Source organism: Cynara cardunculus (assembly GCF_001531365.2).
Source record: "Cynara cardunculus var. scolymus isolate 2C chromosome LG 10, CcrdV1, whole genome shotgun sequence".
NCBI lineage: Eukaryota > Viridiplantae > Streptophyta > Magnoliopsida > Asterales > Asteraceae > Cynara > Cynara cardunculus.
In genome coordinates this window covers 4,055,709-4,082,768 of record NC_037537.1, presented here as the reverse complement: position 1 = coordinate 4,082,768, position 27,060 = coordinate 4,055,709, and the positions used below count along the sequence as shown (strand labels likewise).

General features: G+C 36.9%; 1 protein-coding gene across 4 annotated transcripts; it reads left to right on the top strand.

Annotated features, from left to right (window-relative positions):
• LOC112519094 (probable LRR receptor-like serine/threonine-protein kinase RFK1) lies at positions 1 to 26,985 on the top strand. 4 transcript variants are annotated; one of them, XM_025127068.1, is made up of 24 exons: positions 1 to 228; positions 1,143 to 1,323; positions 2,012 to 2,083; positions 2,164 to 2,232; positions 2,700 to 2,771; positions 3,054 to 3,125; positions 3,207 to 3,278; positions 3,600 to 3,671; positions 3,777 to 3,848; positions 3,979 to 4,050; positions 4,147 to 4,218; positions 4,467 to 4,535; positions 4,792 to 4,857; positions 5,245 to 5,307; positions 5,410 to 5,457; positions 17,862 to 17,905; positions 18,813 to 19,195; positions 19,276 to 19,468; positions 19,836 to 19,988; positions 21,557 to 21,675; positions 21,767 to 21,977; positions 24,443 to 24,680; positions 24,826 to 24,976; positions 26,121 to 26,985. In XM_025127068.1, the coding sequence occupies exons 1-24, from the start codon at positions 123 to 125 to the stop codon at positions 26,481 to 26,483; spliced, it is 3,033 nt and encodes a 1,010-aa protein (XP_024982836.1). In that variant the 5' UTR covers positions 1 to 122; the 3' UTR covers positions 26,484 to 26,985. The 4 variants fall into 4 exon arrangements, with proteins under 4 accessions (XP_024982836.1, XP_024982837.1, XP_024982839.1 ...); XM_025127069.1 differs by lacking the exons at positions 2,012 to 2,083; positions 2,164 to 2,232; XM_025127071.1 differs by lacking the exons at positions 18,813 to 19,195; positions 19,276 to 19,468.
• Positions 26,986 to 27,060: the final 75 nt, after the last annotated feature.

Below are 27,060 nucleotides of genomic sequence, written 5' to 3'. Positions count from 1 at the left end.
ACGCATGAGGTCAGGGAATCCAGTCGTATTCTGGATTAGCAATTCCTCTTAGTTTTCTTCTTTATCTTTCATGAACTAGACTCCTACGGTTGTCTTTCATAATTCACATACCCCTACACACAATGCCACTTGAGAAGATGATGAGCAAAGTAGGGTATGTGTTGTTTCTAGCACTCAACTTGATCATACTCGTAAGAGTTTCAGACTCTGTGGTTCCAGAGGAAGAAGGTAAATCAGCACCGAAATCAATTGGTTGTTCTTATGATGATAATTTAGTCTGTATGTATGTATATTTGGCTAAGTAGCTTCAATGTTCAAAGGGGCATTGTTTGTGATAGTGGGGAAGGGTGTGAGAAGGAACAAAGTAGTTTCAATTCCAAGCTGATTGCCCCGAAAATGAGTGGTTTGATTTTGACCTAAAACCCTACGATGTCAATTGAACTTGATCTATGTAAAATTTTATCAGTCCCACATGGTTGTGAGTTTGGATTTTGACTTTGGTAGCTAGTTGCTGATAAATTCTCACTACAGCTTTAGCTGTTTGGTGGTTCATCAGGTTGATTTGTTACTTCCAGCTCGGGGCATTACATATGGCATAAAAGGTATAGCACTTTGAGATGCAATGCGTTGGACTCATATACTCAAGTGTGAGAAGGATATTAGGAGTTTAAGTGGGGAAGTTTGCAATACTCGATGCCACATAGGTTGTATGAATGAAATGTGCAACCCCTATAAGCTTTTGAGTAGTGGACTTTAAGCTTGAAGCATTACAACCTATGAATGCTAAAGAGTAAAAAGTTCCATACAGGTTACATTGAATTTATTCTCCAGTATATAAGATCCAATAATCGCACCACCAATTGTCATTATTTTTTAAATGGAAGCTGACAAGGAACTTTTTACCTTGTTGTAAGGTCTTGTGATCAACCCACCATTTTGTCTAGTAGAAGCATTATTTGGAATATCGAACACTATTTTAGAATTATGGTTTTCTGCAATAGCAGTATAGGACTATAGGTTGTTGGCATTGCATTGTTGTAGTTCTCCTCTTTCAAATGAGTTTCGAATGCAATTGCTATGACTATAGCTAACATTCTTTATGCTCTACAAAATGACCTAGTTTATGCATTACTCTTGTTCAGTCGAAGCTCTTCAAGAAATTATGGAGTTAATGGGTACAACAAATTGGAGGTTGAATGGTAAATCTTGTCAACTTGAAGTGATCTCTGAAGTGCAAAAGCCCCACCCCGAAGCTGATGCCAGGGTCGAATGTGACATTAACTGTAACAATGGCAACTCCAGCAACTGTCATGTTGTAAGCATGTAATGTTCTGGTCTTGTTTTCTCTTGCATTCAATAATCTTGTAATTGTTATCCTATATGTACCCATATTCTTTTGGCTTGTTACATGAACAATCTTCTATCGTAGTCTTAGAATCTATAAACAGTTTAAACTCTTTCTAATTGGCATTCTATTAGGCAGCTTGATGTGATATATAGAATGCAAGGCTGTTTCTACTTTATATATAACTCTTAGAACAACATTTTCATAAACGAATGGGGAATATCCAAGTTGATGTTTTACCCCCATGTCAAGGATGTGCCCTCTGGCTAATAAGGTCAAATGTGGCTAATTGTCACTTAAGCAATTGATACCCAATCTTTAGAATTATTGGGATTTTGTACTTAACTTTTTAATACAAATTTCACATTTATATTGATTTGAAAGCAATCTATTTAATTTCAGAACTTTAAGTGTATATATTTTTCTTGGAACAAAGGAGTAAAAAGTTTCATCAGAAGATGAATTGGCTAATAAAATTTGGATTGACATAGAAACTTCTTTAGTATGAGATGAAGGTTTCTTCTCTTGTGACTGTGCGACATAATTAAAAGACAATGCTTTCCTTTGAGATGTTCAGTGATAGTATAAGACTATATCCACAACCACCTCTACTTGTTTCGCCTTTCTGCTTCTCAAAAGATCTATCGGACATTTCCTTCAATGCAGCACTCATAAGTATTATAGTCTTGGTGGTGTCCTTCCACCCGACCTCGTAAAGCTTCCTCACCTTCATACTATGTAAGTGCTCTTTTACACACAGTGCTCTGCTGATGTGAGCTGAAATGTAGTGAAACTAATCCATTGTGAGTCCCTTGCAGTGATTTTGCGTTCAATTACCTTGGTGGCACGATACCGTCTGAATTGGGTTCAATACCGTTGCAGTCAATGTGAACATTTTTATTTATACATCTTTTTTGAGTAACCTAAGGGCATCTCTATCACTCTAATTCTAAATTTAAAGGAAAAATAACATATTTTGAAGAATATTCTTCCTCAAAATTTGGTTCAACTCCAACTTTCATTCTCTAAAAATTTCAACTACAAACTTTTCCACACTAAATGAAATTGTACACACTAACTTATATGTGATTAAATTATTTCTGTATAAAATTAAAAATAAATCCTTTAATAGCCAAAGGGGTTAAAAATGACAAATGAAAAAAAGGAATGAGTAGCGTTCCTCCAAATTTAGAGGATATTTTTCAATCTTCTATAAGTATCTCTGTATTTAGAGGTAGTTGTAGAATGATACATTCCTCTAAACTGTATATTTAGAGTTTACAGTCAAAGGTTGAAGAGGCCCTAAGCTCTTAAAATTTTCTTTTCATAGCCTTGACTGCAGTTTCTAATGCAGCTCTCTTCTTGGAAACCGTTTTTCTGGGGAAATACCAGGGGAGCTGGGGAATATTACAACTTTGACATATTTGTATGTCTTCTCTATCCATTTTTTTTCTTTCTATTTTGGTATTGCTTCTGCCTTATTCTGATACTAACAGTCAAATTCTCTTAGATGACTACATCATAATATATCGGTGGAGTAAAGACCAAATTTATTTAGTTTTGATCACTTCTAAAACTGAAAACTCCTGTTTCATTGTTAACATTCAACTAAATATTTTTGGTCTACAGCTACTTTTCAGCTGTGAATTAAGGCAAATATATGCTTAATATTGTTATTTATAGTGTTGTAACTATGAATTTTAAACAGGAACCTTGAAGCAAACAACTTTTCTGGGACTGTTCCTTCTGAACTGGGAAGATTAATTAATCTACAAGCATTGTAAGACTCATTTTATCTCATTTTGTTCTTTGAATAATCAGCTATTTTTAATTTCTTCTGCTTCATGATGCTGAAATTCAGGATCTTGTCCTCAAACCGGTTGACGGGGACGTTGCCTGCATCCTTTGCTGAATTGAGAAATTTGAAAGATTTGTAAACACTTCTACACTGCTACATAATCCATACTTCCTCCTTTCCAAAAAAAGAGCTAGAGTTCGATTTCCAAGTTCAATCGGACTAATTTCAAAACAGAAACTATTTTGGAGCTTTTTGCAAATTAAACAAGTGTATTTTCATATGCAGTTTCTGTTATCAAGCTAGAAAAAGAAATTATAGAATTCACATCAATTTTGAAGACAAGAAGTTGTCTGCTTCACCTAAACCTCTTTGTTTTTGAAAAGGTGGGGGTAGTTTATGTTTTCACAATTATCTCCAAGGTGTACTTTAACTGAGAAAATTGTTCTTATACTACAGTAGGATAAGTGACAACAACTTCAGTGGGTCCATACCTAACTTCATACAGAATTGGAGACAAATCAGTAAACTGTAAGATCAATTTCCATTCATAATGCTTACTGAATCAAATACTTGCATATGCATGAAGCAACATATTTATTCCTGTTAATTTTTGTCGTATCCTTGTTTTTAAAGAGAAATGATTGGGACTGGGCTGCAGGGACCAATTCCTTCAAACATATCTCTTCTTCAGGATTTAACGGATTTGTGAGTGTAGATACTGCTCTTATATTCTCTTGATTAACTTTGGTCCCTTCTAGATATGACCCTTTTCTTTCTATTCTTTTGTTCGTGTGTTAGAGAAAGTGATTATTACTCATTGCAATTTTTTCTGCAGGAGGATTTGTGAAGTAAGTGGGTCAACTCAGGGATTCCCTTCGTTAGATAGTGCTACCAATTTACAAACAGTGTATGTAGATGGTTCTGATTTATACATATCGTTCAATGTATTGTACTATGGGTCCCATACAGTTTGATGTACCCTGTTTTTTTCCCTGGAGTTCAGTGTATTGAGAAGCTGTAACATTTCCGGAGAGATACCTGCTTATATTTGGCAAAAAAGAGATCTTCAATTACTGTAAGAGCACATGTGATGATTATGTCAATTTGTGTAGTGCTCAAGATATAAGGTGTGGGTGTTGACTCACAATTGATTAAGTGTACCGTTACTAATATTGAATTGCAATACTATCTGTTGTGGAGTAGCTTTGTTAGTGAAGAATATCTGTTTTAAAAATATGAGTTGGTATGTACTATGATATGGTCCACTTTACTTCTAATCTTTTTAGTAAAAAATATTCATTGGTATCCTTTATGCTGTAATAGGGATGTCAGCTTTAACAAGTTAGTTGGGGGAATATCTCGTAACATCGTCGGTAGGAGCTTGCGTTTCGTGTAAGTATAACCAAGTCAATTTGAATTTTAAGGATGTGTTTGACCTTTTTGCACTCATATATGCATGTATATATGTATATGCAAATGTATCTATATCATATATGTATGTATGCATGTATGTGTGTATATATGTAAGTATGTTTTTATGCATGTGCGTGTATATATGTTTGTGGTGGAGTTGGTTCGGTAGTCTCTTTCATGCTTTTAACATTTGGTTTATATATCAATTGTTAACCATGTGATGTTGTCCGAATAGGTTTTTGACTGGCAACATGCTAAGTGGAGACATACCGGACACGCTTTTGATAGAAGGAGCTACAATGTATGTCTTTTTTGTGGATGTTTATAGCATACTCGTTTGTAACAGAAGATAAGATATAGTTTGACTTCTAAGGTGGACTGACTTACAAAGTTCAAAATTGATGTCACTTCATTTAAATCTTAAAGAGAGTGATGGTTTATATCATCTTACACCAAATGCCTTAAAACAGAAAAAAGTTGTTGATAAATATGCAACGAGATCCACAAGGTTTTTGAAATTGAGAAGTAACCCATTTGATGTTACAAGTCTATCATTTCTCTATGGATGGAGTATTGTTCATCGTCTGTGCTTGTTATTATACGGTTCAGAGCTATTTTCGTGCGCAAGATTAGCTACTGATAAGGTAACATGGAAATGAATCACCCATTTTATTTTTATTTGATTCAGTGACCTATCCTACAACAATTTTACATGGCAAGGGCCTGATCGACCTACATGCAAACCAAACATGTCAGAATGTTTCTCCAGTTAGTCTTATATTTTTCCTTCTGTATGCTACTTTTGACGGTTTTACAAGTTTGTATTACTGATCCAGCTTTGTGTTTGTATCAGGAATCTATACCTTAACCTGTTTAGGAGTTCTTCAACGGGGAACACATTGTAAGTGTATACATTTTGGGTTAATTCAATGTGTTATATTACCAAGAAACTATAGATATACAGAACGTAGTAGATGCGCTGGGACGTTCGACATGAATCCCTAATTCTTTTATTTCTATCTAGTAATATCTCTGAACGATTGACGCTCTTCACTTTGGAGAATAGATATAAATTATTCTGGCCTTCACAAAAAAGCAGAGATCATTTTGAAAACAGAAAACACTAAAAAATTGAAACAAAGTAGAAATCAAGTAAGAAACCCATTCCATATCCAGATTGCACTGTGTGCATGAACTAGAGATAACTTTTCATTAGGTGAGTAGGAAAATGAAAACCCTGAGGTCAGTGAAACTAGCTACATCTTTTGAGCGGGGGAATAACATCGATATCCTTCTTGGGATCTCGAATATCTCACAAAGAAAATCTTTTACCATGAGGATCAAGTTTAGTGGTAGTAAATCTGGTGTGCCAACATAATATGATTTGATAAGGAACCTTCCTTTGTAAATCAGAGAAAGCATTCTATTAATAAGGTAACATCCAAGAAAACATCATCTCCCACAGTGGAAGGATGTTATGATGAATCAACAGTGTATGCAACATCTAACAAATGCATGTCCTTGCATTCAACATCACCCTTCTGTTGTGGAGTGTATAACGTGAAATGGAAAGTTAGATTTGGGCCTACTGGCTAGTTAAGATGCACGAGCATTCTTATCCATCTCACATGACTCACATGCAATATAAATGCTTTTGAGAAGGGGGTCAAAGAGGACTATGGATATCCTGAAAAGTATCCGATCCATAGAGCCTATCACACTCAGGATTTATTATAATCATTGGAGACATCCCAAAGCTTCTAAAAACACAATGAATTAGAAAAAGGATATTGAATAATTCGTATCTCTAGTGATTCTGCATACAGATAAAATACTTGTCAAGATCAAGGTGAAGAGTTATAGTGAATCAATGCATCCTGCAAAGATTCATGTACCATTAGCAACTTTAGTCGGAGAATATGTAATGGAGACAATTTGGACACAAATATCAAGAATCCAAGATGGTGAAAAAGCATTAACACATGTGCATATACCTGATTACAAGCCAGTGTTCTTTATGGAAATAACCTCTCTACTCCTCTGGGTAGAGGGTCTACATATTCCTTTTACCTCTTGAACATATTCCTTTTATCTCCACATATTCCTTTTACCTCTTGGAGTAAAAGGAATATGTGGAGATAAAAGGAATATGTTCAAGATAAAGTCTCCTCTCACATGAAGAATGGGTTAGAGAACCACAACCTATGCATTGCTTTAGGAGCTTTGGATAGAGCAAGCATCGAAAAGGATTGCAAAGTCAATGGGCAATCCTGTTACAATAGCATCCCAAACTAGTAACATGTGAAATACATAAATGACATGTATGTTCATGGAAATAGTCGCCCATTAAATTTCAACAACTTCGACTACCGTTTTATGGGCAAGAAAATTAAATTATTGATTAGAGAACAAGAAGATGAATGATGGCAACTAATACAAGAGTTAGGAGAAATAGAAGATACCGTTAGTGAAGATGTAAGTAGTGATGAAGAAGTCCAAACTGAATTTCTTCAAGCTATTCCGACTCTAGTTGATGGTCAGCTGGGAAGTGAGAATTTAGAAGAGGTAGTTGAAGATTGCATGCAGAGGGAAATGGAAAGAAAAAGAAAAGAGGAGGAAGAGTTGTATACAGAAAAGGATCGCCTGCGTAAAACATCAATTCTTTACTTTTTTATTGGGATTCTGTTTGGTGGTTGTTGGATACCATATGGTGAGTAGGGATTGAATAATCTCTCAGGTTCAAATGTATACGGGATCACCTTGGCTTCTTAGGCTAGTGATTCCACACATTTAGTTCAATTCACTTCCTTTTGCATTTGGTTGGCTCAACCTGTTCATATGGTGATACTCAATATAAATTGGTAGACAATGGCTTTCTATCAGTGTTCCGTTTCAGTCTAGGCTATGGCTTAGCATCTGTATTCTATTAAACCACGACTTACAGGTTCACTTGTATGGACTTTCTTTCTGGTGTGCCCATGTTTGCTCTTCTATGGCCATCTTCAGTCGGCCATTATGGTTTCTTCCAATCCAGTCTTGTAAACATGGTCTAGACTTCCAATGCAAATTGCATTGATTTAGCTTTCGGCTCAAATATTATCACATACCCCCTTACCTCTCCTTCGATGTCGGTTATGCTGTTGTCATTGTTCATTTTGACTTGGGATTTAATCTCGCTTTGATGAGTTTTAACTATGCTTTGTTTGGTGCTAGGTCCTGTTGTGGAAAAGTCCGTTTAGTGGGTTCAGTCAAGTCAATGACATTTCACAAATGGAGTGGTTCTTTTATTAATCGTTGCACCCCTTGGGTTGGACATTGAACATTTAAGTAGATATCGATGTGTACATGCCACTCAAATGTATGTCTCATTTTTGCAAAGGGCCAAAGGCAACTTGCCTTCTTAGCAAACCTTCAAGGCATTTATAATCTCAATTTTGGATTTCAAATCCTTGTAAATACAATTCAATTTTTTGCCAAAAAGAACTTTTTAGACTAGCAAATGGTCTTCAATGTTCTACAAATTTCTTGAATAAACCCCTATACTTTGATACTCTCAAATTGCTCCTCATCCTAATACCGAACTGTAAGAACATCAACACATTTTGATCACAACTCGTTAATGATGCCCAGAGCCATTGCCAACAAGGGGTTGTGATGGGACTGTTTGAGACACAACCAGGATGGACGTAAGTTTGAGTATGAAGAGGTCCAGAACAAGGTATGATGAGCGCCAAGTTATATCATTCGGTGTCTAAGGAGTCACAGGAAGGCTAGATTGATAAGAGTTGGTGCTCGCATGTTGAAGGCATGACAGGTGGCAAAGATAGGGAAAATGTAATCCATTGAGCATTATCACTGAGGGGATATATATATATATTTATAGAGAGAGAGAGAGAGAGTTGGTTTCTGGTAAGAATAATAGTTATTGTGGGAAGGGTAAGAAGGGATCTGCACCCTTGGATCAATCCTAATCGAAGATCAATTGAAAATTCGCTTCTAAGTTAATTCATGGGTTATTTTGGGACTTAATCCGAACCATTAGATCAACACTAATTCAAGTGATCAAGGGTCCAAATCCCTTCTTACACTTCTCACCTTAACTCCTATTCTCACACGATCTTTCGTCTATATGAAACCCAGCAGAAAATATAAATATGGGAATTTAATATGCCTCTAGGTATAGGCCAATAAAATTTGAATGCGACTAATCTATTTCTAATTTTATGCATCATAACAATGCTAGTAGACTACCCGTGCAATGCAACGGAATGTAATTGAGTACGATGTATAAAAAAACAGAACTGGGGTGAAAAAAATCAATTCCCTGGTGTCAAAATTTATTGAACAGAAGCAAGGAAATTAATATCGTTGTCGCAAATTATTGTACAATGAAAATATAATTAGAAATCTAATAAACAAATCAAGAAATGAGACAACTTTGAAACAAATTTAATAGTGACAACTTGAAAACATTCTTATTGCAAATATAAATAATACCCCCTTGCCAAATGATACAACATAAAATGATGCAAAACCTTGTCTTAGAAGCAAGAAAAGGCACAAGGGCTGCTTATATTTTCACCCAGAAGGCCACAATGATAAAAATAAGAACTTTATAAAAACTAAAGCTTGGAACTGGTGTTTCTTCATCTGCAGCTTTCTCCGCCTCTGAAAATGTTGTGCTATACTCAATAAGACCTTTTAAAGTCATTGCACAGTATCTCATGCTGGATTAGATGCAAAAACTATATCATAATACCAGCTACAAGTTCACTTTCTGCTTTGAATATGTGCCAATTATCTTGGAGGGAAAAAGGGTGAGGATGAAACAAGTGTATTTGTGCCACATACACACCTAACACATGGATAAATTTCCAATAAAAAGATTTTGAAGATTACATTGACAAACTTATATCCTCGCTATCATGAAACATACATAAATTTGACAAACTTATATATCCTTGCTATCATGAAACATACAGAATCAGGAAACACCGACAATTATGACCTACTAATAAAAAATGACAAATATCATAACAAATAAACGTAAAGAAGACCCCAACATATTCCTATAAACTTTTTGAATTAGAATTTGGAAAACCAAATATATAGTCCAGGCACTGAACCCTTACTCTCAACATAGAATTTGGAAAACTCAGACGATTTAAGAGCTGCATCTTACACGTATAATTCAAATAACAGGTACATAATAGTATTATCTGAAAATCAACAAATGGTGATTATAGCAGAGCAATAGACCAAGTAACCTTATCAGATGAAGATGAAAATAAAGCTACAAGTAATCAAAAGTTACACAAAGCAAAAGTCTTCAGACAACACCAATCGCTCCCCCTCCCGCCCCCCTGTGCAGCACCTCCCCTCCCTCCTGCAGTTTATTGCAACCCTTTCCCTTGAGATAGAGTAATCCCCATTCCTGGGACAGTTTTTTGTTTCAGATTCTTTTATTTTACACTTTTAATCACCAAAGTTTACATGTTTATGTTTAACCACCAAACCAATTTTAGTCCACGGAATTTTTGGTCATTTTGGCATAAATGACATCTATTTGAAGGTTGGGTGGCCCTCTTTGACGTTTTTATTGTTGGTATTTAAAACTTATAGCAAACTTTGGGAGCCTCCCTATATATAAAACTTGTCTTTTAAATTATTAAAATGGATTTTGCAGAGAACATAAAAAAGATACCTGGATTGTATGATAAGAAAGATGGATGAATAGACTTACATCTATTGAACCTTTCTTGGCTTTGATAACTACACCAGATCTTCAATCAAATTCCATAGGGATCTTAAGCGATGGTTGGTGAAGATGGCAAAAAAGCAAGCCATATGCTCTCCAACTTTGACAGCCTGAAAAGCAAATTGCCCTRAATGCACATTTTCAGCAGAGTGATAGCTACTCCCATATGTCGAAATCACCTGCATTACATAAAGAGAACAACAAAAACAACACTTTAATCCGACCATCCGCCCTAACACAAGAATAAAAGGTTCAAAGAAATCGCATATTTGTTATAAATTTGAATAACACACAAACCCATTATATATCCAAGCAAAATTGAAGCAAGACCTCACGACTTTAAACAAATTGAAACCTAAACCTAGAATTCTAACATAGATCTTATGAAAGCCCATAACCCGAACACGTAACTCGTTCGAAGTTTCAATCCATAGAAACTCCAAATTCAAATTTGCCAAAAAATAAAAATATAATAAGTTCAGAGACACCCACACCCAAACAAATAGCATGGCAAAGAATGTTAAAGCAAAACCAAAACAAAAACCCGATAGTTCGATTGAGATTACAAGAGAAACACAATTCATGCATCACACACGCAATATCGAACAAACACTACATTCCTATTTGATAATAAATAATGAAATTAGCATCTAGAACTAAATTTCTAGTTGACCTTGAGAGTGATTCTGTGAGTTTCGTATAAAGAATGTCCTTCATTAGGATTAACCCTAAAAGTTAGTATGAATTAAAACACAACAAATCTAAAACTAAATTTCTAAAATATACATTATACTTCTATTTCCATTATAAAAGGACCATGAATGAGGTGCCACTTTCTTTCAATTTCTTGTATCAGTGATTCATTGTTGAATTCAACCCCCCTCCCCCCAACCAATTGTTGATTTCCACATAGAGCAAGGTACTCGTGAGCTTGACGCCCTTATTCACAAATGAATGCCATCCACTTCATATACAACCAAATTATCAAGTGACAAAAACAATTGTGAAGTTACTGCATTTGAGGGTTTCACGTTTGGTGTTGTGGTCAGATAAACCTATCAATGGAACATCTTTGAACCAACCAATCGTGCCAACTCCAATTTTCGAAAAATCAGACAATCCACATTTGGGGAAGTAAACCCACAAACATAAGTAGAGGTGCAAAACATATGAGCACATTGCGATAACCATATGCAAGACACGAAAAAGATTGGGGTTAGAAACAAGTCCAAATTATCTATCCGATTACATTACTAATGAATTAAAAGATACTTCCATGGCGATAGAGCACCAATGGAATCGAGTTAAAATCAAAGAATCCAAACCCACCGAGTATGTGAGAAGGAGAGATCGATCAGGTGGAGAAACGAAGAAGATAATATAGAAATGAAGAAGATTATATATGGATAAAAAGGAAAGGAGAATTGATTATGCTTCAACAGTTTCTATTGCATACCATAAAAATGAAGATGGTGAGAAATGTATCGTGTATTACAGAATCAAGAGTTTAGGGTTTAGTATTCGTATATCTATCTCTGTTCTTCAGGATTTTGAACCTGAAAAAAAATCAAAGTACAACCTGATTCACAACAAATTTAAAATAAACTCACCAACATCACAGAGTGTTTTAAAAGCCGAATCCTTGGCAATAACAACATTGATTTCTCTAGCCATGTAGACTGGCTTTTCCATCCAATATCCCTCCCTACTCAACCAACAGTTAAAAATCAAAATCGACAGTAAGAACAAAGAAATCAAGTGTGTATTTGTTAAACTATATAAGATAGAGGCAGAGTAGAAGAAGACGTAGAAACCCTAGGAAACCGCATTTGAAATTCAAAATTACAATATAAACTTCGTGAACGCTTGGTGGGAGCGGTTTGACCAAAATTGAGAACTTTGAGGTTGGTTTTTGGTTCATGGTTTGATTTAGATCCAAAACCAATTTCCAATAAAAGACCTAAATTCAAGCAAAAATAAAAACCCAAACCGAGTTCAAACTGTTAAGATACTCAATATCCTTGAAGATACTCGATATCATTGTAAAATGGGAATTGAAGATTATGGGTAATATCTCCTTGTAATTTGCTGCTGTGAATATCTTAGGAATCCTTTCCTTTTCTTCTCGTGTTCTTTGTGTATATATAGCCTTTGTACCTCCCTCTTTTGAGACAAGTGAAATAAACAAATAATTCTACATGGTATCAGAGCTCGGTTTCGTAACAATCACTAATTTCGCTGATCGAAATTTTTTGGTATGTTTTTTTTTCTTAGATAGAAATTTTTGTTCATCGTTTTTTTTCTTGATCGACAAGTTTCCTTGTGTCGGAAGTTTTCTGCTCGTCGGTTCCTTTGGCACCCTGTGAGTGCGATTATCCTCATCTCTGTTAGTCAACTATTTGACACTCTGTGAGTGTGTCATTCTCTTTCTGGTTTGCTATCCTTCGTCCTAAGTTCTACGTTCTCTCTTCTGGTTCTTGATTTATCGGAAGATGACTGGAGAAGACAAAACATTCAACAGTAACAGTAGTTTACGTGTACCCGGGATGCTTCCAGTAAATGTTAAGCTCATCGACAACAAGCTTAATGGCTCCAACTACTTTGAGTGGAGCAAAACTATTCGTATCTATAGTGTTTGTAAGTCCTTTCATCATGGAGAACAACATGACTGATCACTCGATACGTATGTCATGGAGTTCAAGAAAGTGTATGAGGAGCTTAACTCTCTTATTCCATTAAGTCATGCAGAATCAAGAGGGAACAAGTGGCTGTTATCAGTTTCTTGACCGGTTTGCGACCAAAATTTGACTGTATCAGATCTTAGTTTTTGAATGAATTAGCTATTCCTTCTCTTCAAGAATTATTTGCCTGTGTTCTTAGGAATGAGAATCTTCAGGCTTCTCAAACTTCTGTTCACAACAGTGCTCTGGTTGGTCAAGGGGGATTTCGTGGTGGCTACCGAGGAGGATTTCGTGGGGGTCCCCGTGGTGGCTCTAGTGGTGGCCACAGTGACCGAACAACTGACTCACGGGCTACTATTCTAGATTCCGATGATGTTGAGTGTTACTACTGCCATGAGTTTGGTCACACCAAGCGCACATGTAAGAAGCTTTTGGCCCAAGACATCCGAGGAGTTCATCAGCGCACGTTGCCTTTACCTCAGATAGTACTGTTACTATACCCATAGAAGAATATGCTCGACTTTTAGGGACTGAGAATTCCACTGCTCTGACTGTTGCATTTGCTGAGACCGGTTACTCTAGTACATGCCTATTTTCTTCTGCTTCCAAATGGGTCATTGATTCAAGTGCTTTAGATCACATGACAAGTAATCCCACCATCTTCTCTAATTTCAATAAACACAAATCCTCATCACATGTCACGATTGCTGACGGGTCTACCACATGTGTTCTTGGTTCTGGCACCATCGATCTTACCCTGCCTGTTTCGTTATCTTCCGTATTGAGCCTACCTAATTTCTCGTTCAATTATCAGTCAGCAAAATTACCCGTGCTTTAAATTGTTGCGTCTCATTCTATCCTGATTTCTGTCTCTTATAGGATCTGTCGACGAAGAGGATTACTGATAGAGGGTGGGAGACTGATGGCCTATACATATTTGAACATCAAGTACCTTCCTCATTGACTTGTTCCAGCTCATTGTCTCCACTTGAAGTTCATTGTCAATTAGGTCATCCATCTTTACAGAATCTGAAGAAGTTGTGTCCTGAGTTTTCTTATTTACCTTCTCTACAGTGCGAGTCTTGTCAGTTTGCCAAGCATCAGCGTATTCATTTAAGTCCTAGAGTCTGCAATAAGTGGGCCTCATCCCCATTTGAGTTAGTCCATTCTGATGTTTGGTGACCATGTCATGTTACTTTAGAACTTGGGTTGAAGTATTTTGTTACGTTTTGTTGATGGTTACTCTCGACTTCAAAAAAGGGTATAAGTGTTTTTCCCCCATGCTTAATCGATATATTGTATTACGAGACGTTACATTCCATGAGAATATACCCTTCTTTCCTATGTGCACTCCTTGCAACCCAAGAGATAGTGATGATTTATTGGTGTATACCATACCTATTCCTGAGTCTACTACCCCATCCGACTTGACACAGACCCAAGAGCCTACTAAACCACCGATAGTTCATGTATATAATAGGCGGCAACGACCTACATCAGATCTTGACCCAACACCATCTTCATCATCGTCTACAGATCCGCCTAACGATGATCCTCTTTCTTCGAGTGATCCACCACCTTCCGATACACAAGTTCCTGATCTTGATGTTCCCATTGCTCTTCGGAAAGGTAAGCGCTCATGTACTTAACCTATTTCTATAGTTGTTTTCTATGATAAACTTTCTTCACGTTCTTGTTCTTTGATCTCTAGACTTGATTCTTTATCTGTTCCTAAAACGGTTGGTGAAGCTTTGGCTTTCTTGGATGGCGGGATGCTATGATTGATGAGATGAATGCTCTCGATCATAATGATACATGGGAATTGGTAGAGTTACGTATAGGCAAAAAGGCAATTGGCTGTAAATGGGTATTCACTGTGAAAGTTAATCCAGATGGATTTATTGCTCGTCTGAAAGCCCGATTGGTAGCCAAAGGATATGCTCAGACTTATGGGGTCGACTACCACGAGACATTTTCTCATGTGGCTAAGGTACCTTCCATTCGCCTGTTTGTTTCATTAGCCGCTACTTACGACTGGGTACTACATCAACTAGATGTGAAAAATGCCTTCTTGCATGGTGATTTACATGAGGAAGTCTATATGGAGCAACCACTTGGGTTTGTTTTGTTGCTCAGGGAGAGTCTGGTAGAGTCTGTAAACTGCGCAAATCATTGTATGGTTTAAAGCAATCCCCTCATGCTTGGTTTGGACGGTTTAATGCCGTAGTGATTGTGTTTGGCTTAAGGAGGAGCTCTTATGATCATTTCGTGTTCTTTACTTCGTCATCTTCCAGATGTATTATACTAATCGTATACATTGATGACATTGTGATTACTGGGATCAAGAAGCTAAAAGATTTCCTTGCATCTCAGTTTCAAACAAAGGACCTAGGTTCTTTAAAATACTTCTTGGGAATTGAAGTATCTCGTACTCGGAAAGGGATATGTTTGTCTCAACGGAAATATTGTTTGGATATATTGAATGACTCTGATATGATTGAAACAAAACCTTGTGAGGTCCCAATGATTCCAAAAATGAAATTGAAAGCGGACGATGGAGATCTACTTGAGGATCCAGAAGAGTACAGAAGAATCGTGAGAAAGCTAAACTACCTGACGATTACACGTCCTGACATCGCTTTTCCAGTGAGTGTAGTAAGTCAGTCTATGTCATCTCCGAGAACTCCACATTGGGACGCTGTTAGGCATATACTGAAGTACCTAAAGGGTGCTCCTGCTCTTGGTTTCCTTTATCAAAATCACGGTCATCATGTCATAGAAGGGTTCACATATGCCGACTATAATGGGGATCGTACTACTAGGCGGTCTACAACAAGCTATTGTGTGTTGGTTGGAGGGAATCTAGTTTTGTGTAAAAGCAAGAAACAAAATGTCGTTTCCCGGTCCGGTGCTGAATTTAAATACAGGGCTATGGCCCAAACCACTTGCGAGCCGATATGGTTGCGTCATCTACTAGGTGAAACTGGGTTTGCTCAATCTAAACCAATTAACCTATATTATGATAATGAGGCGGCTATCCACATTGCAAACAATCCCGTGTTTCATGAAAGAACAAAACACATCGAGGTTTACTGCCATTTCACTCATGAAAAGCTAGAAGATGGAATCATCTCAACTCCCTTTGTTCGAACAGGAGACAGCTTGCGGATGTCTTTACCAAAGCATCTAGTTCGCGAATCTCTTTTATTTGTAACAAGCTGGGCGCGATTAACATCTATGCTCCAGCTTGAGGGGGAGTGTTAAGATACTCAATATCCTTGAAGATACTCAATATCCTTGAAGATACTCGATATCATTGTAAAATAGGAATTGGAGATTATGGGTAATATCTCCTTGTAATTTGCTGCTGTGAATATCTTAGGAATCATTTCCTTTTCTTCTCATATTCTATGTGTATATATAGCCTTTGTACCTCCCTCTTTTGAGACAAGTGAAATAAACAAAAAATTCTACACAAACAAAGGTAAAACCTTACTCAAGAGAAGGAAGAAGGAAAGTATCTTGAACAAAACCCTAACCGATCTTGAATCAATAAAATCATACCGGGAGCTTGAATCGTCTTGGGGGAATAATCTTTTAGAGGGGTTTGAATCGTCGTCTGATAAGAGCGATGAGAGTGGGTTGGTTTCTGGTTCATGGTTTGATTTAAATCCAAAACCAATTTCGAATAAAAGACCTAAATTCAAGGAAAAATAAAAACCCAAACCGAATTCAAACGAAGGTAAAACCTTACTCGAGAGAAGGAAGAAGGAAATTACCTTGAATAGAACCCTAACCGATCTTGAATCAATAAAATCATACTAGGAGCTTGAATCGTCAAATAATCTTTTTGGAGGAGTTTGAATCGTCATCTGATAAGAGCGATGAGAGTGTCTTGAGCGGTTGAAATTTGAATCGTCGTATGATGAGAGCGTGGGATGTTGGTATTGGGAATTGGAATTCTAAAGGGTAGTATTGATAAATTGTATATCAAGCATATCAGGTTGTAATTAAGAGATTTTCAAAAAGTAGGCTTAAAAATGTTGTACTTTAAGCTTCACATGCTGTATTTAAGAGATTTAAAGACAGTACTTGTTGCTTAAAAACTTGTTTTTAAAACCTATGTTGTTACAATGGTCAAAGTTTGAAATCGCGGTTGATTTGAAATAGCGGTTGTCGAGATGGTATAGCGGTCTAAAAATAGCGGTTTATATAACTATTAGAATTGTATGTATATATATGTATGTATGTATGAATACATAGCATATTATATGTGTTCATTAAAAATATTGTTTCAAGATCAAGACCTTAACTTAAACAAGCAAGTTTCACACAAACAAAATAGGAAAAGTAGGTTTGCAACTAGAATTGTATCGATTGCAGAACAAAGGACGAGAGGAACACCGATTGGCGAGGTTTATGATCTGGAACACGTTGTTTGGTCACGTAAATCAACGATTCATAACCTAATTTGGTCTAAACTAAATAACTACAGCCCCAAAAAAAAGCCCAAAAACCTGAAAAAACCCAAAGTTGAATAAGCCCAACAATTATAAGCCGAAGTTTAACTAAGCCCAAAAAGCTAAAAATCCTCAAGATGCAAATCGCAGTATTTTCACCGCTATACCACCCAGAAATTGTGGTCGCATAGCGGTAGTTAGCGCCGACATTTGCGGCACCGCGATTTGAGGCCGTAAATTTCTTTTACCACCGCGAACCGCAATACCGCCGCTATAGCAGTGCGATTAACAACATGGTTTAAGACACTGGCAAATATGCTTTATAAGGTAGCATAGATTATTTGAAGACTTGTTCTTCTTTATGCAACATTGATGTGCATCTCTCTTACATTTGTATCATTAATAGACAGGATATACTTCCATGCACAAGGGATGCCACATGTCCTAAATGTAAGTGGTTTCTACTTCAGCATACATCTTTGAATTTCTCTTACTATTATTCAAGTTGTAGATGCATGTCCCTCTTTCCGTTTATCGACCCACCATTAAAAAGATGTTTAAGCTTCCTTGCAACACTTAGAATGCAATATCAAAATCTCATTTCTGACCTTTAATTCAAGTTCCATGTTATGAATAATATGCTTGAACCTAAAAATCTCTTTTACTAACCTCTATCAAAACAGCTTGGTACCTATCCATTTTGGTTGTTCATTAATGCGTTTATGGGTCTCATTCTCATATCGGTTTGATGTTTACTTGGTGCAAGGAGAAATGAAGTTGGGGCTAACAAGGAGAATGCAGAATTGAGGAAACACTGTACAAACAAATAGAACATGGTCCTTCTATGGTTAAATGACGATCACAAGCTTTTTATCCAAACCAGTAGGAGTGGTATAAGAATGTTACCCAGTGATTTATAAAGAAGTTGAATCCAATAGAAAATATAATGATGGGAACCCCTGGCTAGAATATTTGACTGTTACCAATAATAATTACCAAGTGCGGATCATGGTCTATTAATCAAGTTTTAACTTCGAAGCATAAGGTGCATGATTTTAGATTCTTCTCCTTGATTCTTATTATCATACCTCAAGAACCTCCATATCTACCACCATGACCATTAAGATCTCCTTCGAATATCTTACTGCTATTCATTTCCCCAAAGCAATTACTGCTAGGTCCTCGCATTATCTTTTCAAGACTTCTTAAATAAGACCTAACGAGCATGTGCAATGACATTTATTACCACTTAACCACGGCTGATAGGAGTTCATGTCCTTTTCTTTTTACTCCATAGATTCTTATGGCGATATAAGTTACTATGTTGATATTAATGCTATTACATGATTTATGACAGATGGATGTTCCTTACATGTTAACAGTGGCGGAGATAATTTGAGGGTAAATGAAAACAATGTTGAAGTTCTTTATGAAGGAGATGCCTCATTTGATGGCAGTGCAGGAAGTTTTCATAGAAGCACTAATAATTGGGGACTTAGTAGCACCGGGGACTTCCTGGATGACTATATTCAAACAAACCGATATGTAGAATCTTTGCAGGGAACGAACTTAACTTCTCTTTACACAACAGCCCGTCTCTGTCCACTATCTCTTACTTATATCAGCTATTGTTTGGAAAATGGGGATTACATTGTTAATCTGCACTTTGCTGAAATACAATATACTAATGACAGTACCTACCTAAATCTTGGCAGGCGGATATTTGATATCTATATCCAGGTGACAATCAGATAACTATAATTATTTTTTATGTACGTTGCACTTGGTTACAGAATTGCTAGCTGATCTATGTAATTCAGGGACAATGTGTTAAAAGGGACTTCAATATTGAAGATGAGGTTGGGATAAGAAGGCCGGTTGTATTACCCTTCAATGCTAGTGTCATAAATAACACCCTAGAGATACGCTTTTACTGGGCTGGTAAAGGGACAACACGTTTACCCAAGAGAGGACGTTATGGGCCCCTCATATCAGCTATATCCATTAACCCATGTGAGTATCCTAGATGTTTAGGGAATGGAAGAGTTATACTATAAATTTCTTGCTATAACAGCTATTTATACAAATATGATTTTATCATGTTTGTAACACACTTGCATTACCAGTAACAATTATGGAAAGCCTCAAAATCATCAAATTTATTAGTGTTCTGGTTCTAAAAGTCTACACAATTTTACATATGTCAATATTTTATGGTATTATTTAAATGATGTTCAATGAAACATTTTGGAAACGTGTTTCTTTATGTCATTTACGATATATGAAGATTCATCATCATGCTATTTATGATAGACTTTTGTCTGTTAACTTTCTTGTGTGAACTATTTACTCATGCTTATTAGCAAACTCTTCTGGGCAGATTCTAAGAAATGTGCAATTGGAGGGAAGACAAAGAAGACAAACAAAATTGCTTATGCTGGTTTTGCACTGGTGGGATTGTGTCTTCTGTTCATAATCTCGGCTGTCCTATGGTGGAAAAGGTGTTCAGAAGACAGAAAAAGGAATGATAAAGGTATGACTTGGTCGAATTCATTTATTTCTTATGCGTATATGCAATAGAATCTCTGAAGTTCTATAGCCCTATTTGTTATATTTTGTTTCTATTTCTGTTATTGGCTTTTATTGGTAGGTGGCAAACTTATATGGCTATCATATGGGAATGCCACATACTTGTGAACTCTAACCAAACACCTCTGTTGCTCACTACCTAGGAAGTGCATGTCCATTATATTTTGAGCTAACAAAAGAGGATCACCGATAAGCTGAATAATTTCGGCTCAAATTGATCAACTGAGACCAGCAATTCACCAGCAATGACCAATATTCTCATTGTTGAAAATTTCATTGAATAAGAAAGGAAACACCATATTAAGGAACAGATGGGGGAGAGAGAATTTGGTATTTCATTTTCTGTATCTTTTTCTTCTTACATCACTCAACTAACAGCTGCATTTCACTTTCTACAACAAGATTCTATCAGCTGAAGTTAAGGGCATATTTCTAATTAAATAACAACTCAACAGAAGGAAAATAACAGACCAGCTGCCCTACTTTAATTGAATTGGCCCTTGGCCTGGACTGATGCTGCAAACATTTGGGCATACTTCTTGGGTCATACCAGCACCCCCTTCTTCAGTTAATCCTTGGCCTCCAGGATTAAAAGTTGGGAATTGCTGCTCAATTTTCTCTGCAGATTCTCAAGTGGCCAACTCGGTTGATTTTCCATATAGTTAGCTACTCTATTGCAGCATAATTATGCTTTTTAACCATTCTCTTCAATCAAGGCTTTAGTTCCCTGGCTTCAATGACATGTCTTGGGGATGGTAGCTGTTGATAGTAGTAGGGAGGGTACCATTGTGCTTCTTGAACATTGACACATAGAAAGTTGGATGGGTTTTTGCTCTAATATCTTCTTAACTAGTTTTCCAGTTCAGTTGATCATCAGTTGGACGAAGATTTCAGAACTGACTTCTGTAACAGTTGCCTTAGCTGATACTCCACTAACAGTTGCCTTAGCTGATACTCCACTAACAGTTGCCTTAGCTGATACTCCACTAACAGTTGCTGCCACCTTTAAAACCGGAGCGGCTGCTGATATCCACAAATCTCATTGGAGTTCCAGGCCAAGTGAGCACTGCCTTTACCTTCATGAATTAAATAGGCTTTCGTCACACCTCGTCATAACTTCTTCGCTATCCAATTAAACCTTGTCGCCATCGGAGGTTCAGGATTTCTACTATTTCCAGCCTCAATCCAACATCGTCATCAGTCCTGAAAATTCAGCCAGATGATAGGAGGCATCCTAATTTCTTTTCTTTGTCAGCTTTTAGTCTATTTGAGCTTTCTCAGTTGAATTTTTTTTATCAGTATTTTTCTTTTCAAGTCGGGAATGGATGATATTCATTTTCCCTCAGTAACATACATATCTTTTGAAACTTGCAACTACAAATGAAAAAATTGACTCCCTGTTAGGAATGGAGGGAGTATAGTGTTGAAAGGTGCAACATATTAGATGAAGCCCTTTATGAAGTTGTGAATCTTTGTTCATGTAAATGATCTGTTGTTTACTGTTTTGAACAGATTTTGAAGGGCTGGAGTTCAAAACAACATCTTTTTCCTTTAAACAACTAAAAACTGCTACATGCAACTTCAATGCTACAAGCAAAATAGGAGAAGGTGGCTTCGGACCAGTTTTCAAGGTAACAATCTAGTACAACGTGGTGGATTGTGTGAGGTCATGTTATTGTTTATGACATGTGTATGAAATCTAAATTAAGTTACGTGATGCAGGGTACATTACGTGATGGCACAATAATTGCTGTGAAGCAGCTTTCCTCTCGTTCGAGGCAAGGAAATCGTGAATTTTTAAACGAGATTGGTATGATATCTTGTTTACAACACCCAAATCTCGTGAAGCTTCATGGATGCTGTATGGAAGGAGATCAACTATTGCTCGTATATGAGTACCTGGAAAATAATAGCCTCGCAAATGTTCTATTTGGTGAGCGTTTAATTCTCTTCTTACTCAGCTCTTTTTTTTTTAAAATGGGAAAGGATCGACTTGCGGTGTTTACTATTTGTTTCTCAAATTTGACGTGGATATTGTTGTAGATATATACCAGAAAATATAAACGTTTATTTGGTGAGCAATTTAAACCGCAATCCCTCTTTTCCTCCACTATTATCTTCTCCTCCACCTCCCTCAACATTATTCTCCTCTGCCTCAACATTCAAGTTCATTTCAGATAACTAATTTTGTTCTCTTCATTTCTTAAATAGTTAATTGATTATGGATGGAGAAACTTTTACTGCCGATCTCTGCCCATAACGTTCAGTGTTCAAATTAATTGATGGTTTTTTAAGTTAAATAATTATCAATGGAATTCTTTTTTCTACCGCAGTTCAGTTTTAAAATTTAAGTTAATTTTTCTATCCATTACTTACTGCCTATGCTGTTAATTGCGGCGATATCTAGGATAGCTGACTTTAGCAAAATAACGGTGGTCAGATTGCGGTTTAAATTGCGGTAGCGCAATTATCGGCACAATTTACCGCAATTTTGACCAATATTTAGGGTCAATTGCGTTCGATATTAACATTACTTTTTTTTTTGGGGGGGGGGGGGTTTGGGTCTTATTTTGTCACTGTTTTAGTTAGTTGGGCTTTATTTCCAGTCTTTCTGTTTTTGGGCTTTATTTTTCTTAAGTTTAATCCATTAACATAAGTTGGAAGAACTAGGTTTCTCTATTGACAACCTGTTTTAGTCTTTAGACTATCTGTTCTTTTGGGCCCTGTTCGGTGATCTCATCTGCTTTAGACGAACACGACCCACGAGTCTCAGGCTCTCAGCTTCTGTTCCAGACTTCCAGCTTCTAGCTTCTGTTTCCAACTTCTATATCCAGCTTCTGTCTCTAGGTACCATGAGTCTGAATTCTTAATCTTGGTTGATGAGAAAATCGAAGTAGATTGGTCAATTAAACTCCCTCTGCTCCAGCTTCTGCTCCCTCTGTTTTTCTGCCCCAATCTCCAACTTCTGAGAACTTTTATTCTTGTTTTGACTTTGAACTTAGTACCTAGAACTTGTTTAATTATTCTTGTTTGCTCCAGCGTCTGTTTGGTTTGTTGTTAGTCACTTACTTGTTAGGACTTAGCTTTGTTAGGGCTTAGCTAAAGGAACTAATGGAAAGTAGAGAAGGGGGTCAATCTTCAAGAGCGTCTGTGACTCCGAATACTACTACTACTACTACTACTACTTCATCAAATACGGGTACAAAATGCGTCAATGGTGATATGGCTTGGAAATGGGGGGTACGGGATGATCCAACCAAAAAGAATAATGTATGGTGTACTTTATGCGGTAAAAAAGTAAGTGCAGGGATCACTAGATTGAAAGAACATCTTACTCACACCGGAGGTAATGTGGTTGGTTGTCCTAATGTGACTAATGACATCAAGAAAAGAGTTCTTGAATCGATGAAAGAAAAGGATAAGCAAAAGCAAGAAAGAAATAGAAGAGTAGAAGTTCACGTTGGAGATGAAGGGGGACATGTGGAAGAGTGGGAAAGTAGCCTAAACGAAGAAGTGAACGTATCAGATGATGTTGACTAAGACGCTGAACCTATTGCTTGCGATTAGCTCGTTTATGAACACTTCTCCTATTTTGCAAATGATATGTTTTTGTAGCATATTATATATATAATTATATATAGTTCTAAGAAATATTATATGAACCGCTATTTTTGGACTGCTGTACCACCTGCTATTTCAAATATCGGTCCCGACTGCAATTTTGTATTTTCACCGCTATAACAGCATAGCTTACTGCATTGAGAATCAATCTTTCAGAATTTAAGATAACTCTGATGACTACTGGAACCAATATCCCTTCATCACTCTGAGTTCCTTGGATGAAGAAATGCAAAAGTGTATCGGCCATGTTAGAAGGATAAGTGTGAAAAACAATTTTGGGCCAATGTCAATTGATGGCAAAGAAACAACATAGTAAAATCACTGGAGCTACTGGAATTAGTTTCATACCGCTAAATAACAGAGTAAAATGACTAATATTTTTATTATTAGAAAAAGAATTGTAGGTATACCTGTGGGTATAGGTACTGGGTAATAGAATTTTGTGCCCAAAAGATCCAGGTACTTTGTTTCAGTATCCATTGTACTCGCAACTATACCCATGGATACCAGTAAGTGTATCCATTGCCATGTCTAGTACCAGGAATATGATTTTGTTTGTTTCTCTGAAACAAAGGGAGCAATTGTTTGTTTACCATTGTTTACCAGTTTGTGATTCACTGTTTCTCTCTTGCATTTCGTCGCCCTGAAAGAAGTCACTCTTAAAGAGCCCATCCTACTGAAGTATCAGCAAGGACCTTTTTCTTTCTCTCATCTGATTTCTTGTTCTCTGTTTTATTGCTTTATTCATTATTATTCACAAGATTTCACATATTGCAGATTCGAATCAAAGTCGATTACTGTTGGATTGGCCAACAAGGTTTAAGATTTGTGTTGGTATTGCTAGAGGATTAGCTTTTCTTCATGAAGAATCGAGGCTCAAAATTGTACATAGGGACATCAAAGCTACTAATGTCCTGCTTGATAAAGATCTCAATCCTAAAATATCGGACTTTGGATTGGCTAGGCTACATGAGGATGAGAACACTCACGTCAGCACACGAGTGGCCGGAACAATGTAATTCTTATTGTTTTTTTAAAAGATCAAGTATTTTTTTGTAAAAAGATGGTGCATTTCAATCTCAACATGGATGCAACATCTTCCATTTTTTTTCTTGCTTGGAAACCCTTGACATGGTTCTTCAATCTTGAGAAAATTGCAGAGGATACATGGCACCGGAATATGCACTTTGGGGTCACCTGAGTGATAAGGCAGATGTATACAGCTTTGGAGTCGTGGCTTTGGAAATCGTGAGTGGCAAGAACAACAACAGATTCATACCAAATAACGACAGCGTTTGTCTTCTAGATTGGGTACTATTTCATATCCTTAGCTAGGTTCACTCGTACTATATATCTTTCTTTCTGACAATCGTTCTGTTCTTGAATTGATTCATTTATTATATGAGGAGATATACAGCAAATAAATGTCATTGTGGCTCATCAGGTTTTACAACTGTGCACACGTGGAAACAATCTAGTTGCTCAATTTTACTATTGACATTATTATCCTTCCCAAGCATTATATCTCAATGTCGAGAATCATCCCAGCGGCCAAAGTTTTGATCTTTCTTGTACGAAACATCTATCCTAGATGTGTTGACACAAACGTTTGGAGGAAATTTAACATCCTTGGGAGAGAGTTGACACATCGCAAGATCCAAGAACAGACCCTCAAGTTGAAACTTGTTTAACATTGATCTACCCATTGTTGAACCAAGTGATGTGTGGACAATTTTGGCAAGACTGCTAAATCCTCAATACTTTGGAAAGCAAGCAGTCAATTCAATAACATTGATATGAGGGAATATTTTTTCTGTGGTACACTAATAGTGAGGTGGTTACTCATTCAAGTGATGGTTGCCATTAATCCACAGGTTCAACATGACCGTCGATCCACTTTTCTCTATACATGACCATTTGGTCTGTTACACCATATAAACCCTCACCCAAAACCACAAGAAAAGAACTACACGTGGAACTCTATAAACCCTCACCCGAAACCACTCCATCAGAGCTTAAGAACAATTGAAAATTTACTTACCAACACCTTTTTCACTTTGCATATTTAGATCTATGGTTAGATTTAGGGGTGTGTATAGAGGGCGAGATAGGGACAGGGGTGGCTAGTCTTGGTTTTTCCTACCTTTTTTTTTCTACTGTTGTATTTACCTGTGTGACTTGTTGGCTTACACTAGTCTTAGCGTTTAGCTTTTCTTCCTGTATTGGTAGTTGTCAGTATTGTGCTTTGTGTTTCCTTGTTTGTTTAACGTATTTTCCTCCCATACGTCCCAGATGCATTTTCTGTTTATTGTACTCTTTGCTTCTTGCCCACACTCTCACCTGTAGCCTGCTTGCTCTAACTTCTATCTTGCAAGCTCCCCCNACCCCCTGACCCTACATCTTTGTGGGATTTACTGGGTTGGTTTGGTTGTAAAACAATATTGATATGTTGCAGGCTTGTCGTCTGCAAAATAATAAACACTACGAGGAGATATTTGACGAGAGGCTGGAGTCGAAAATCAACAGAGAAGAAGCAGAAATCATGGTTAAAGTGGCACTAATGTGCACAAATGGATCTCCTTCAATGAGACCTAGTATGTCCGAGGTAGTGAGTATGTTGGAAGGCAGAACATGCATCAGCGACATCGAACCAGAAGTAAGCCACTATTTTGAAGATTTGAGATTCAAATCAATGGGAGGCGGCCATCCGACTCAAAGTAGCCTTGAAACTCAATATTCTGCTACTATTCAGAGCGAATCATGTCTATCTCCAAGCGATCATTCTGAAATTGTATCAGGCGAGCCAAGATCATACTGAAGGAAACTCAACTTCATCTAGTGTTCGTCTCTGAGTCGCAAAACCGACCTGTGTGTAAAAAAGCAAGAAAATGTGCAATTTTTGCTGAAATTTGTAAATTTAGAGTAATGTTAACTTCATTGTACCTATTAGTGTTACTATATAGAGTTGTGCATATCATGGTCTCTAAGGAAAGAAAAGGTATATGGAAGGAAAACCCATCATCAATATGATCACTTCAATCCCTTTCAGGGACGTTGTAGGTTTTTTTGGCTGTTAATTCAGGTTCCATGGGATTTGTGCAAGCTGGTTTGGATGCCTACAGTTATGAAAAACACCGAAGATGCAATGCACGAGTGGACACAAATGTTGTGAACAAGGTCTTCAGAATCGGTTCGGTTGTGAATTTAAATTACGACCCCGGTCGGTGTAAGCTTTGTATCAATGACATTTTATCGTGATTTTAATCTTTTTGAAGGCTATTTGATCATATACTTGTGTATCAATGAATGATATTTTGTCATGGTTTTTCTATTTCTTTAAAGGTTTGATTGGTTATTTGTGTATCATTGACATTGTTATCATTTTGTTATTTGTT